General features: G+C 35.7%; 2 protein-coding genes and 1 non-coding gene across 3 annotated transcripts; 1 reads left to right on the forward strand and 2 right to left on the reverse strand.

Moving 5' to 3' along the window:
* Window positions 1-219: 219 nt before the first annotated feature.
* Window positions 220-9,228, reverse strand: LOC129886505 (probable glucan 1,3-alpha-glucosidase). Its single transcript, XM_055961212.1, has 6 exons — window positions 7,501-9,228; window positions 4,373-4,646; window positions 4,148-4,283; window positions 1,684-1,894; window positions 1,125-1,331; window positions 220-720 (listed from the first exon to the last, which is right to left on the reverse strand). Exons 1-6 carry the CDS (start codon window positions 9,079-9,081, stop codon window positions 355-357), a joined length of 2,775 nt encoding a protein of 924 aa, XP_055817187.1. The 5' UTR covers window positions 9,082-9,228; the 3' UTR covers window positions 220-354.
* Window positions 9,229-9,920: 692 nt separating this feature from the next.
* On the forward strand, window positions 9,921-9,992 carry TRNAG-UCC (transfer RNA glycine (anticodon UCC)). Its single transcript has one exon. It is a non-coding gene; the product is annotated as a tRNA-Gly (tRNA).
* Window positions 9,993-10,174: 182 nt separating this feature from the next.
* LOC129886506 (UDP-D-xylose:L-fucose alpha-1,3-D-xylosyltransferase MGP4) lies at window positions 10,175-14,986 on the reverse strand. The gene is made up of 4 exons (XM_055961213.1): window positions 14,227-14,986; window positions 13,226-13,387; window positions 12,577-12,792; window positions 10,175-10,830 (listed from the first exon to the last, which is right to left on the reverse strand). Exons 1-4 carry the CDS (start codon window positions 14,722-14,724, stop codon window positions 10,618-10,620), a joined length of 1,089 nt encoding a protein of 362 aa, XP_055817188.1. The 5' UTR covers window positions 14,725-14,986; the 3' UTR covers window positions 10,175-10,617.
* Between the last annotated feature and the right edge of the window lie 418 nt (window positions 14,987-15,404).

The following is a 15,404-nucleotide window of genomic DNA, read 5'->3' on the forward strand; positions in this document are numbered from 1 at the left end:
TACCTACTATTACTTATTTAGAGTAATTGGAAAGTTTTGAATTAAATTGTTTCAAAGTGTTTATTTTTTTTTTGGACCAACTTAAAAAGTGTCACATCATTTAGAAGTGGAATACTTAAAATTATCAAACTTGAAGTGTTACCCGATACTAGAGCTCTAAACCTACCCAGCGTCGTGCAGGAGATAACAAACTGAAAAATCTGAAGACTTGAGCAAGGATGAGCGTCAAACTATCCCTGTATAACAATCTTTTAATTCTTCTAGTAAGAATTTACCTACTAGCTGGTCTAACCCAATACATGAAGAACGCAGAAGAGGAAAATGTAGACTGACTTCATGATAACTACCAACTTGTTACAAAATTTGAATCGACCAATCATCTGTAATACGCACATTAGGCTTGCGGATGGTGAGGACAGATCCTCTATTTCCTTGAATGAAGAGTGGCCCAAGCTCAATTTCCACTTTCTTATTTCCTGGTTCAATAAGGGCTGTTTTAGCTCCAGTGGACAATCCTAACAACATTATCCTCTCTACAGTGCACTCGGAAGAAAATAAGTCACTGCCAGCTGTAGAAGGGGCTGCATTTGAAGATATAAGCTTCCCATTTGAGAATGTGAAACGCCGATGTATAAAGGCACCTTGTTTGAACTCAAAGCTCTTCCCATCATCGATATAAAGCTCACCTTCAGCTGCCTGGGAACTATTAAGAGCTATAACCTGCAGTACAAAACATGCTGGCTGTTAAAGATGCTCCAAACACTATCACAAAAAGTAGCAAAAGAGTAACATGGGACCACTAATTGATGATGTGGCATGACCATAAAAAAATATGTTATTGGTGGGTAATTCCTCGTTCCTAGTCCGGAAAACAAGGTGCCATTGAAGGAGGAATTTTGGATTGACAAGGAAAATGCATTGAATTGGATATAACGAGAGAGAAGTCATTAGCGAGTTTTTCTTTATTCAGTCTAAAAATATTAGTTATGTGCTTAAATGTCAGAACTTCGGATTCATAAAGAAAGATATAAGTAAAATTAGTTACATGCCCTAATGCCAGTACAAAGGAAAATATATCAGTTAAAGAACAGATATTCCCGAAAGATTCAAGATATAGATGTTACCAGAGTATAAGGATCATTTTCCATCTGCGTCGAGCTCCGACGTAAACGATCTTTCCTTGGTATGATAGTTCCGGCCCTTTGAAAAGAAGGAATACTATCTTCTGAAACCTCATACTTGTGTGTACGACCTCCTTTGTATGCATATGCACTTCTTAAATCATACCAGGATTCCTCCCCTGGTAGATATACAAAAACATGTTTTGCTCTCTGTATGGAAGGATATGAACTTTCAGGTAATAAAGAAAAGAAAAGAGGCTGATTCAAGAAAGAACACTACTGAGAATGAAAATGAGTTGCTCCCTGCATTTTATTTTTTGTGACTGTTCCACTGGAACATAAGAATTATGATGTTAATTTGACTTTAATAATATGCTAGTGATAATGAAAGAGAATATTAAAGTTGTGGTTGAAAAGAGAGCAAACATCACATCAAAGTTAGAGTGACCAGTTTCATGAATTTAAATTCTTGCAAGTTCTATCAAACATTTTGGGATGTCGCATAATGGAAAGAGTGACATAAATTCGAACGGAAGGAATAGTTGTTGAGTTAGAACAGAACCTCTGTATAAACTCCTTGCACCAGAAGACCATTCCCAACCATGAAAGCCTCATCATTGCTAAAAGATTTTTCGTCTCCAGGGAACTCCATCCAAAGCGGACGAGCAACTGGAGTACCACTAGAATTTGCTTCTCTAAATAGAGTGTAGAAATAAGGAAGATACATGTAACGGACATGGATCGCTTCCCTCATCAATTGTGTATTTCTTTCTCTGTAATGGACATAACAACCTTGATAAATAATAACATCTTACATAACATGTAGGTACTAAAGCCCAAAAAGATTGTATCAGCATTAAATAACTACTAATAAACATTATACATTGTATTAGACGAATCCATATGAGATGATATAATTCCTTGCAATTATTAGTACGCATCAAGAGTTGTTGCACAACCACCAGATGTTGTTACAGGTTAACAATTCGATCACTACTACTATATCATTTGCAATCATCTATGATAACACTTAATATCAGCTGACATGACAAAAATAAACAAAAACCTTTCTGACATAAAGATATTGCTTTAGCTGGTTTAGCACTAACGTTTGGATCAATAGTAATAAATCTGTTAAAGTATTGAATATCAAACATAAATATATTACATTTTCAAGTTGAAAAGATGCACGGGAATATTACATGATAAACTTCATCAATATTTACACGTTGATCTCATATCAAATGGGTAAATAGTAAAGAACTGACAACAATCATGCATGATAGGTGACCTCTATGTTTTTTTTTCTAATAAGTGTGGTGTCCGGGCCAACTTGCGCGTATGTCGACTAATTTCACGGAATACTTGCCACCTCCCACCAGCAATAGGTCTCAGTTAACTCTAACCACCTAGGCTAGGACAAATGAGAAGAAATCATAGTGCTTTTGTCTATATTGGAATTTGAACCTAAGACCTCATGGTTCTCAATTCACTTGATTGACCACTGGCCACACCCTTGGCTAGGTGACCTCTAAGTTTGTGGTTCAGCACGGAATGAGCTACAGGCTGATGATGATGCATCAAGTTGTTTTTGAATTTTTTTAACTACAGGATTGACCTGGTTGACTCAGTCATCCCCTTGCGGGTAAACCTTCCACAACGGCTACAACCCACTAATGCAAGTGTCAGGTAAACCTGCCACCAAGGCTAGATAGATGTGTTTACATGAGTGTTATATAGCTGAGTGTCCAACCTAGAACAACAAATTTTTACTTCTATATCTCAATCACTCAGCCGTCTAGTTACGGTTCTTACAAGCAATTTCTGTTTTTTTAATAAATAGGTTTATTAACAGAAAACTTATGTGGTGAGAAGTTCCACATGACCCTATTTTTATTTGGTAGCGACATACAAGAGCAATTGGTAGGAATTTCATCCATATAGTGCTACATGGAACCAGAATTAAACCAGAAGCCAGCACAGAAAATTTTCACAAAAAAGAAACCCATTTCTACTTAGAAAACCAACTTTTGCAAATTTCTAAAAGAGCAGCACATGAGTTATACAGCTTCCCTTAAATCTCGTTTCGGTCTCTCTGGGTAGTATTCATTCCTTTTAGAACAAGTCTAGGGGGGGTGAAGTGTGTGGTTGAAAAGTGGGACACATTGGAGGGAGGTTTGTGTATCAAAACCAAATGAGAAATGTAATGCTGACATGTGGTGTATAACGATCACAGAAGCATCGGAGAAATAAAAGACATAAATATAAGAATTTGGAGAAAATAGACAAAAAGCACATATGTATTGTATTATGAACTTTTTTCATAACCACGGTATACCAGTCAGGTTGCGCACCTCGAATTATTCCACGGGATACCTACTACCCCCGCCAACACAGGTACCGAAGAACCCTGCCCCTCGAGGCTTGGGCAGAGGGAAGAAAGCACCTAGTATTTTTACCTCCATTGGGATTTGATTATGAAACCACATGGTTCTCAATCCATTTCATTGATCACTAGGTCACACTCTTTGGTGTTGTCTTGTACTCTTAGGGGTCGTTTGATAGGGGGTATGAAAATAATGTTAAATAGAGTATATTAATAATGTTTGTATTAGTTATGTTTGCATTAATTATACATAGATTATTTCTTATGCATTGTTTGGTTTGGTGTATTAAAAATAGCATGGATTGCGTAGTTTTTTTTAAAAAAATATTTACAAAGATACCCTCCACAAATATGGTGGAAAAGATGTAAAAAAGATTTTGAGGGGCAATTGAGTCTTTAACCATGCTAATGCATGCATTAAATCCCATTGCATTACTAATACCATGGATTTTCCATGTATTAGTAGTATACTCCTTAATACACTATAGAGTATTGCATTAGTTATACATATCATGAAAAAGTATACCAAACAAGGTACTACTAGTACATAGAACTAATGCACACATTAGTTTTTGCTAAGGCACTCTACCAAACGACCCCTTATATTATAAGCTTTTAACATTAAATTGAAGAATCATACCCAAATAACCAAGGTTCCCGTCTTTTAGTGTCATGGTGTGCATGCCCCCGGAAAAAGGGATAATATGCACCTAATTGATACCAGCGAACCAACAACTCAGTATCAGGATTACCAAAAAATCCACCAACATCTGCACCTGTTAAAGAAAGATGGTGCAAAACATTCATGATATGAGAAAGATATGGCTGCCTACTCATTGACCAAGAAAAGAGAATATCAACTAACCAGAAAATACTATTCCAGAGATGCTAAGAGTTAACACCATGGGGACTGAAACCCTCAATTGTTCCCATTCTGCTGTATTATCTCCAGTCCAAATTGCTCCATATCTTTGACTTCCGGCAAAGAAGGCCCTTGCCAAAACAAAAGGCCTATCTTTTCCATCTCCGCGCTTTAGAAGCCCATTGGATGTGGCCATCTGAAAATAGTAACCATATGAATTGTGCAACTCCCTGTGCTCTACTCCTCCATGATGTAAAGCATCTCTTGGCATTGTTACCTAGCATTGAGAAAGAGTGAATTTCAATAACATCAATAAATCCACCTGGCTTTCCTAATCATTATCGAGTAAAATAGCAAACTTGTTGAGTACCTGAGAAACATAGGCACGGAAACTAGTTGCAGTTCTTTATCAAAGAAATATTGGGCAATGCCAAACCACTTAATCAAGAACTAGCATGAATGATAGTTTTCATACTGAAGTACATCTAGCCCCGGGGTTAATTATTCTTTTCAGATAAAACATCTCCAACTTCTATCTCACCATTCAAGGTTACGCTCATTCATAAGTAACAGAACTTATGCCTCATTTGTTTTCAATAAGATTAAGACGTCTGAATCTGAATGCACATCTAAATGATTAAGATGTTGTCTCTATATCTAGACACTGAATATTAAGACCGTTTGTTTTTCAATATCTGAATATGCATAATTTACTAATTTCAAATTAATGAATATAATCAAAAAGAAAAAACAATACAATCTCAACTTTAAACCCTAGCCTCCAACACTGGCACTTAGAAATATCCCAACTGGCACTGCTCTTGTAGATCCCAACAAATTCAAAACTTTCAAATATCCACTAAAATCCTTTTTTAAAGCTTCAAAACTCAAATTTCAAACAAAAATAACTAGTTAGATTCAATTTTTAATTTCTTTATTTTTTCAATTTCGAAATCCATCTCGCCCTACTCAAACTATCTGACCCACCATTTTTGCTACTGCAAGTCAACGAGAACCACCACTGTCAAGGTGGTGGTGGGTTACTCCTGTTCTACTAAGGTGGTAGATGATTAGAGAAGATATTAGCGGTGCATTTTTGAAAGAGTTCATGATTTTCTAATCTTGTTTTGGGTTGTTTTAACGATGCAAGTTAATATATGGAATTGGAAATAAGTTGTTGTGGCCATTTTGATTTCTAATACAGAAATTGTTTCTTGTATCATTTGTGTTAGAGATTAGATGATAGTTTCTGTTTATATTGATCTGACGTTGAAGGAAAGTGAATTGAAAAGGCATGTTGGGAAGTCCTGCCATGGATGACATGCTCATGCAGGTAGGGAGATTGATTGGAGAATATTTTTAATAACTAAATTTAATGTTAAAGAGAATAAAAGAGCTAAGAATAGGGTCTGAATGATTTTCAGACTTGGTTTAAGGTCTGACCAAATCAGACATTCAGATGTATTAAGTGGCAAGATCTGGAAAAAAAAATGCACTAAATGGTCTGATATCTAAATCATTTAGATTCAAACCTCCATTAAGTGCAAACAACTGAGGCCTTAGTAGCATTTATACAACCCAGGCACTTATGTAACGAAAAAATCTAAACACTCAGTGGCAACACATCAAGGTACCTGTGTATTTTTGGAGAACAAATCATTTACAATTAGCATGGTCTTTAATAGCTTGAAGATCAAAAGGGAAAATGTCAAACAATAATTAGAAAAACCAAAATGAATACCTTAGAATCATCATTGACAAATCCTATTCTGATTAGCCCTTGTTCCCTTTACTTGCTGCCTTAATTGGTTTTAAAAAATTCCAATAGTTCATGCCTAGTTGGTATGGTACTATTTTGTATCTTCTCTGTTTTCTAACTTAACTTACATACTTTGACAACAAGCATTCAGTTTCAAGTTTAACACATAAAAGCTATGAGGTCTAAATCTACGTCAAAACTGTTACAGTTCAACTCCTCATTATTCATTTTTGTCATAGAATCTTATTTCTAATGCTTTCCACAGGCTATCCTCACAGAAATTAAGATCTTTTTTTATTTCTCTGGCTAAACACGCTTCAAATTAGTCTGGAAACAGAACAACTGTAAGGAAATAATTAAATAAAACAATGGGGGCCTTGAGGGCTCAACCAAAAGAGATATCTTAAAAAACGAAGATGCAAATGGTGTCACACAACTTTTGCCACAGTAGAAATATTATAAACCAATGTAGCAGGAATGATCTCAAATTAAGATTTGAACCAGCAATTCAAGTGATTCATCTGAACCATCTACGCACCGGTCTAAGAAACCATGGAGTACTCTATGAGTTCAAATTATTTTGGTTGGCTTTGCCAAACAGAAGAAGAAATACATAGCTGAGGATTTTGTATGGAACGGGTTGATTCGCTTTGTTAAAACAAAATGTCCATTGATTGTCTGGTGTTGAATTTGAGATATGAGGAAACAACGTTGCCCAACTATTATAAGCATATTACTCAGGATCAAACATGAAACATCTTGCTTCAGGAAGCGTGTTCTCATTAAATAAATTTCTGCATAGTTAGTTTTGGTGTACATTAGAGCATGCAGGAGTTGATTATCATTACCACCTTTGTACTCTCAACCACCGCAACATATATTGGCATCAACTCCAATAGAATGTGTCTACCTGTAGGCCATGTCTCTCCTAATTGACCTCCTAGATAACATATGCAATCATTATGCAGACAAGTCTTGTGTAGATACATCTACTCAACATTCTTGCAAAGGAAAACACATTAAATATATTGGAAATTCTTGAAGATTCAGCAAACAGTATACTCTAAACGGGTGCTTCAAATGACAATACTTATTATTACAGTAGTACTCTACTATTCGACTATTATCAAAATGAACCCGAGACGTGGACATTAGCAAGTGAAAACTGACAAATTAACTGCATTTTTGAAGAACTGCAAAAAATTCTACCTTGCAAAATTTGAAAGACAAATATAAGGAATCTATTTTCTATGGACGGAAAAAGTATAAGGATAATATGCAAGGGACAGAATAATAATCGGAATGTTGGTCCAGCATAACTGGAAAAGCATCAAAAACAGCGAAACAAAATAATCACAGGTAAATTGTATACCTCTGGTCCATTGAAGACGGAAGGTTCATTCATGTCATTCCAGATGTACAAATACTTTGTTGAGCCAACATAGCTATCAAGTGAAAATTTGTCACTCCACCATGACCTAATCTCGGGATTCAGCAAGTCGGTATATGATGAGGAACCAGGCCAGCACCATCCATCATAATCCTTACCAGTAGCATCCTTAACATAGTATCCCTTTTCTGAGGCCTCCTTGTGTATATGGTAGGACTCATCCCTCTTGATATGAGGATCCACAATGGTAACCATGTGTCTACCCTTTGCAGCTAACTTCTTCTGCATTTCTTCCGGGTTAGGAAACAACACTCTGTCCCAAGTAAAGTATTTCTTCCCATCTGTGTGCTCAATATCAAGCCACAAAACATCATAGGGGATATCATGCTCATCAAATTTTGAATCCACATTATAAACATCTTCCTCGTCTCTATAATTCCATCTACATTGATGGTATGCAGTTGCGAATAACTGTGGCATAGATGGCCTTCCCGTTACACTAGTATATTGCCTAACCACATCTTTTGGCCCAGGACCAATGAAAAAGAATGTATCCACTACACCAGACTCACTCATCCATAAAGTATCAATCCTGTGCTTGTCCGAGGGCAACATTATCTTTGAAGACTCATTGGAATTCCAACCAGATCCCAATACATCAATTTGCATTTCCGCAGCATTCAACCAGAAAAAACCCGTACTACCCCTGGTTTTCCCATGCGAAATCATGAAAGGAATTGAACCATAAAGCCCAAAAGGCGACTCATGAAGATACTCAAACACATCAAGATTAAATAACCTATAAGGCTCAGAATATTCGTCCACATTAGGCCCCCTAGTTGATTTCAAAGCAAGACTAGTAGCATGTTCAGGAATGCCATAAACAAAATCTGCACCGTAGAAAGATACATCAAAACTAATTGATTGCGGACCATAAGGCCTGGTATCAGTGTGACTCCTAAACCTCTCCTCCCAATCATCTCCTTCTTTCTTCTCCCTCAACTGTTCAAATTCAAACAACCCATTTGAATTTATGGACAACAATCTCTTCCCACTTCCATTCTCTCTGGCAAAAACCTCAAAGGGGTCATGTCTCAACACCCCTTCATACCCATCAGACAAGTAAAAAACAGACGAAAAACTCGAATCCCCGTCGATTTGCTCCTCCTTTACTCTCGTTAACCACAGCTTGGTGTTGAGGAAATCTTCCTCAATCACCTCAGGAACTTCAAATCTTTTCTTGGGTGGATTCAGATTTTGATCTTCATCAATTTTCACCCTCATCACACCATCTTGGTACACAGAAAGAGTGAGAACCAAAGGCTTATTGGGTTGTTCACTTTCTGGGTTTTCTTCTTTGGGGACAAGTTTGGCTATAAGATCTCCATCGGAGATGGACACATCGGCGACCCGCAGATTGCACGATCCGGGTTTTCGGGAACGAGCGCTTTTGCAAAATGGGGTTTGGTTGCAGTTTCGAAACTCTTCCTTCTTCCAGGAGAAGGCAGAGGTAACTAATAGGAGGAGGAGAAGTAGTGGATATAGGAGTGGTGGAGCTCTCATGGTTACAATCGGAGATCAAGGTATCATAGAAGATCGGAGGGAACTCTGCAAGACTACAACCAAGAGATGAAGTCGTGTATCGTTGGTGTATTTTGCACTGTATACAAACACTAAGGGGCCGTTTGGTAGCTTCTTAAAAGTGATAAAGATAATCATAATATTGTATGTATATTTATAAGGACCAGTAAGGAAAAATAGGCTCCATTTTAATTTTCAATTAAATATTGTCCGAACTCCTAAATTAATTAGCAATTGACAAAATGAATTACGTTGCTTAAGAATCTAACAAGGAGACCTATTTAGTTTTAAATAATAGTGGGTAATTCGTTAATACAACTTTATCCAATAATCTAAGATACAGTTCTCTTAGATGATTATTATTCTTCAAAAATATTATTTTAAAAAAACTTCTAACAAAAAGTAATTTTTAAAATAAGCAAATAATTTTAAATAGAACAAGTAGCTAGGTTAACAAATAAAATATTAGACCAGTAATAATATATTCCCTATATGGCTATATCTCTTCACAATAACAATAATAGTATATTTTATATAATTGTATAAGTGAAATTTGAGTAAAGAAATATATACATAATTTTAAGTTTCGAAGTCTTACTATGGATAAACTCGCTATATTTCACTAGAAATGATTTGAAAAAAATTGATTGGTTAACCTTGTGATAAAAGATTATTCAAGTTGCTTCAATGGGCATTTGTAGAGTTACAACAACTTTACTATAACAATCAATTTACAAAATAAAGAATTAATCAAGATCCGCGACTATTTGATAGTGAAAACTGCATATATATAATAAGGAACTTGTTAATCAGTAACAAAGGCGTCTGTAGTCCAACGGTTAGGATAATTGCCTTCCAAGCAATAGACCCGGGTTCGACTCCCGGCAGACGCAGACATAATTTTCTTGCAATTTTTTATTTTTATTTTCAAAAAACTTCAACCTTCTTGTTCATACATAATATGTAACAGTTGACATCAATTAATATCCATTAAGTTTCAAATTTAGGTCTCCTTCAAATGACAAATTAGATGTCTAAAAAGCCACGTATTCTTAATCATTCATTATAGGTAAACTAAGTCAACAAAATATATGCAACTAATTAATAATGCTAAAGAGCAATATTACAAAACATTTCATTCAGTGTTACTGTCTTGTACACTGAATAGATACAAATCAATATTGAAGTAAAAAAACAAGGGAAGATTAGAGCAATTTTTGGAGTCCATAATGCAGACTCATTTTATAATGAGAACAAAGCAAACATTAGATAAACAAAATCTAAAGGTGGAATTACAAAATCTATGCATTTAGGAAGGAACATTCCGGCGTGCTTCGCTTACCAACCCAGAATATCAACTCAATGAAATGATTGAGATATTGTTAATGCATGTGCACCAGCTGCTAAAACTTCCAAAGCCTTAAGAGGAAGAGAGAAATTTCGCCTGCTGCTGTTCAAATTACTGCTCCGGTGGTTTGCCAAAAGGACATCATTGGGTCTTTTTTACTCTTTCCCTATCTAGTCTAATCTGCCAAGTGGTGATTCAGAGCTATAATCATCCACCAACCAGAGACCATAATCACGGAAACGTTTTGTCTTCTTCTCAAAACCAATAATATAGTTATTATGAATAATAACATGCATTCCCTTGGTTTCCTTCACCCAAGTCTTGTTTCTAAAGTATAGACCACCCGTTGGGAATCCTGACTGAGGAAGCAGATACATGTCAACCTGCAACAGCATCATGTATACACAAACAAGTTAACTGCCTATCTTGATCAAAGGTAACAAAAATAGTATCCAAAAGAAAAATGAAATATAAATAATAATAGAAACAATGCAAAAGTGCGAAAAACTAAAATAAACAGCCCAACAAAAATTGGAAGAGCTGTTGCATATGTCGTGCCCACAAAATAGAAAAAGAAAATGGACAATTGAAGGAGCTATTATCATACTCTGTCTTGCTTTTATTTAGCTTTTTTTTCTTTCAGAAAACCAAATCTGATAATGTTAGTGCGTGCGTTGAAGGTTAAAAATAGCCATATTTATGTTCCAAGACTGTGATAACTGGATGAGATAAATTCATGTGGCCTTTACATAGGGTAGATGCCTTACAACTTTCATAATCTGGTCTGAGATATCCCACTTTTATCTGTGTATCTATTTTGTGATGCATTGTATCACACTATTACTTTAGCTTTGATCCCATCTAATTCCAGTTTGATTCCGTTGAGAGTTGAACAATCTAACTTATATTTTCACAGAAATGGAGCGCCCTGCAGAAATAACATAATAGAAAAAGAGAGGACTAAACGATTCCTAGTTTGGCCTAAAACACAATTAAACTAATCATTTTCATTCTCTTAACCAAACAGAATCTAAATATCCCAAGTTGGACAACATTTGATCCAGTAATTTTAGTTGCATCAGTCTGCCAATAAGTTTAAAGCTAGTTCCATTTCTCTCTCTTTCATCAATCTTAGTATGACTAGCTCACATGATAAATGGAAATAGGATCTCTTATGTACTTTTTTAGCCAGCATGCTGATGATCCATAAGCAACGAGTCGCTCCTTTTTTACTTCTAAAGCTGTCGAAGGTCTCTCGGCTCCTAGGCGAGAGGAAACATCCTCTATCATAGCTTCAAGTCAATTTAGCTGCTCTTCAAAGTAGTAGCACATAAGGCTTTAGCACTTCACTAAGTCTCACAGCTCACCACATGAAGTCCTCTTTTGGCTATTATAGGCATGAGCATACTAAGGCTCAAAAGATTCCTGCGAGTTGCATGTAATCACCAACAACCTATTTGGACCTACATTACAAGTATAACCCTAATAATACTAGAGGTGAGCTTTCTGGAAAAGTTAGAAAAGCTAAATTGGCGCAGATCATTAAAATAGTAATCGTTTTTTCATGAAGAGTTGAAATATCAATCATTATAAAATAGCAGCAAGTAAACAGCAGCTTATTTATTTCAGAAATGCTGCCTAATGCCACAATCAAATAATTAGCCTTCAAAACGAGATCCAAGCAACTGCATTGAACAGATTATTTTCTTACATCAAATTTTCAAATCACTTCTCCAACCTCAATCACGTAAAACTCAGCCTATAATTGTTCAGCCAACAGGGACACACTACAAAGAGAAAATGGGGGGTAAAAACAAGGGACAAAAGAAGAAAGGGAGGGGTTAAAACATAAAAGGTTGGTTATACCTTCCTAAATCATTGGGCTTTAAAGAATACTAGTGCTACTTGAGAAACTAGCTTAGTTTTAAGTTTTGATCATGCTTAATTTTGGATCTGAAGCCTGAAATTTTTAACATGTCCTACCGAAACCACTCAATGACCCATGGAAGAACCAATGCCTACAAGTCATGAAGTGAAAAAGCAACAAGATATTCCAACACAAATGAAGTTTCTTGCAGCAGGTGCTGAAGCATGGAAGTAGAAAATGAAATAAAAAGAAAGCAACACACCTGTTCAACAGTTTTGTTCAATGCCCAGTTGAAAGCAGGCTGGTCATTAGATTTCTTTGCTCTGGACCATGGTTGAATCTGCATTTCCTCAATCCACTTTTTCATAATTAGTTTTGCTCCATTGGTGGGTCGCGCATAGATCATGCAGCTACAGATGTAAGGCCGACCCTTCTTCCCTGGAGGTGGCAAACCATGAGAGTGATTCAGAGGTTTTACCTGGTGTTCCAAAAGAAAGGAAGAGAGCAGACTTTTCATCACTAACAAATCAATCCGCAATGTCAAGATAATAAATATAAATTGATGGAACCAAATGAAAATTATCTTAACTATCAGAGAATGACCTATCTTCCAAATAAAAAAAAGAGAGGAGAAGTTAAAACTTAAAAGAAAAAGAAAATAGTAGTTTGCCACAATGCTTAAATCAGATAATTTTAGAGTGAACCAAGAAGATGCAAGTTAAGAACTTCCACCACAATAAATTAAGCCAGTACATTCAATCATGCACCATAACATTCTTAGTTTAGCTTCTCAACCATTTCTTTCTCAAAAAAAAAAAAAGAACCTTTCTCAAAAAAAACTTCTCAACCATTAGACTTATCAAAACTATACAAGGAAAAGTTAAAGCATTTGCATCCTCTTCAGCACTCACCGCAGCCATGTCATCCATGAAGTATATATCATGCTTTCCTTCCAAATATGGAAATGGATCTGCTAACCAAACCATATCAACATCGTTGTACATGACATTATAACCAAGCTCCAAAATTTGCAGAAGATGCCGAGGCCTTCTGGACGTAAAATTGAAGAATCCCTTAAAAATAGAACCATCAATGTTATTTCAGTAGAAACGAAGTAACTACTTAAGAAAGTACAGATTTCAGAAAGCTCTTGTTCCCTCTTTAATCTTTTAAGAAGGTTTCCTCTCTAAATCTAACTACAAGGTTGCAACTCAGGATAGTCAAAGACAGATAGTGAAGGATTAACGGAAACACAATGTTCATGATTATTATTGCTAGTCTCAAGCGTCAATCATCAGCACTCCAATTTTAAGGCATTAATCAGCTGAATAATGAAGAATTGATAATGCAAGGATCTCGTCACTCTCAAACACATTCTACCTACAAAACTGTAAGTATCTAAATATGGAGGGGGGAAAAGGCATTATGCAATAACTTTACATGATGGACATAATTTTACTTTATTTTTTGAGAAAAGCTTAAGGAAACATGATAAATAATGCCAATCTGCTACACTCAAATTCCAAGTATCTACTTGCACATTTGATCACAGACAAACATAATAGAAACAGAAACTAAAAATTATTCACACCACTGGAAAAACAGAGGGAAATACAACAAATCAGCTGTAAATAAATCAATCAACAATGGCCAATCTCAAATTAGTTGGGGTTTTACAATATGCATCTTCTGTATATTCTGGTTTATTTGAGCCCATTTCATTCCAAAGCTAGAGGTTCTCTAAACACAACAAACCCAAATGTAAATCAATCAACTACCTGCTCCTCGAAAATTTGTGCTCTATTCGGGCCTATTTCATTAGGAATACTGCTAAGTAATTTATTATTTTTAGGTATTAGGGGTTCTCTAAACACAATAAAACCCAAAATGCAAAAAGCTCCTGAAAAGGCACCTGAGATCCAAACTTATGAGCAGTCTGGGACTCCAAAACAGGAGGAATGATCACAGCATGACCAGGCCACCTTTCATTAACCTTAAACAAAGTAGCATAGTCCTCAGCAATGACAAGCACTTTCTCATGATGTTTTTGCCTCACAATGCTAATCAACCAGTTATTCAAGAAGGGTAAGTAAGCTTCACTAACAATACAGACTATAAGGGTATTATTCTTGGCTACAAAGGCTGCAGCTTTAGGCAAGGAATAGTCACGCCACTTGGATTCAAAAGGATTGGATTTTGAAGTGTAGGAGAGAAACCCATTTTGAGGAAACTGAATATATGGATAGAAAACTCCGAGAATTACCACAAGAGAAAGAAGGAGCAAAAGGGTAGTACGACTTTGAAGAAATGAAGTGGATTTTTGGGAAGTTTGAGTAGATGGTGGGGATACTGAATTTGGGTCTGTGAGAGGATTGTGAAGAGGTCTTTGGTGTAAAGATGCTGATGACATTGTTGCTAGATTTAGCAAAATTGAATCCAAGAAAATGCTGAATTATGAGATACGAGCTAGCAAAAAGGGGAAGTTAGCACTGTGAAATTCAATTTCCAAAGAAGGAACTTCGCAAAATTCTATAGATCAGACGCAGATCTCAGAAGGGGACTCGCTGTGTTTAATTTCTTGGTGCTGCCTCAAAGCCATCAAATTGAAAAAAGATTTGCATCAGTGACGGTGAGTGCTAAAGGAGGAAGCGATGAGAAAATATTTTTGAGTTAATGGGCAAAAAATACAGTTAAATTTTATTTTTTTTGAATTTCATAATTAACTATTTATTACTTGATTTATCTACTTAAATTATGATTATTTTTTTCAGGATTATGTATCTCAACTATCATTTTCTATGCATTAAAATATATCTCAATGGCGACTTGCACGCGCCTATTATCGATTGAGAATAAATATTTGATCAACTTAGTATTGAGATGTGTTTTAATATAAAACTGGTAATAATTTAGACTAGTAAAGAATAATGAAATAGTTAAGGTATGAACTTTGCGAAGAATTGATAATTTAGATATGTTTTTTACTTTTCAAACACAATGTTTTATGGAATTCTTGTTTTGTTTGATACTTTGATCAGATTTTCTAGATACAAGTTTTCAGTTCAATACTGTCTCAAGGTATTATATAGA

This window comes from Solanum dulcamara, chromosome 4 (assembly GCF_947179165.1).
Source record: "Solanum dulcamara chromosome 4, daSolDulc1.2, whole genome shotgun sequence".
In the NCBI taxonomy this organism is placed as follows: Eukaryota; Viridiplantae; Streptophyta; class Magnoliopsida; order Solanales; family Solanaceae; genus Solanum; species Solanum dulcamara.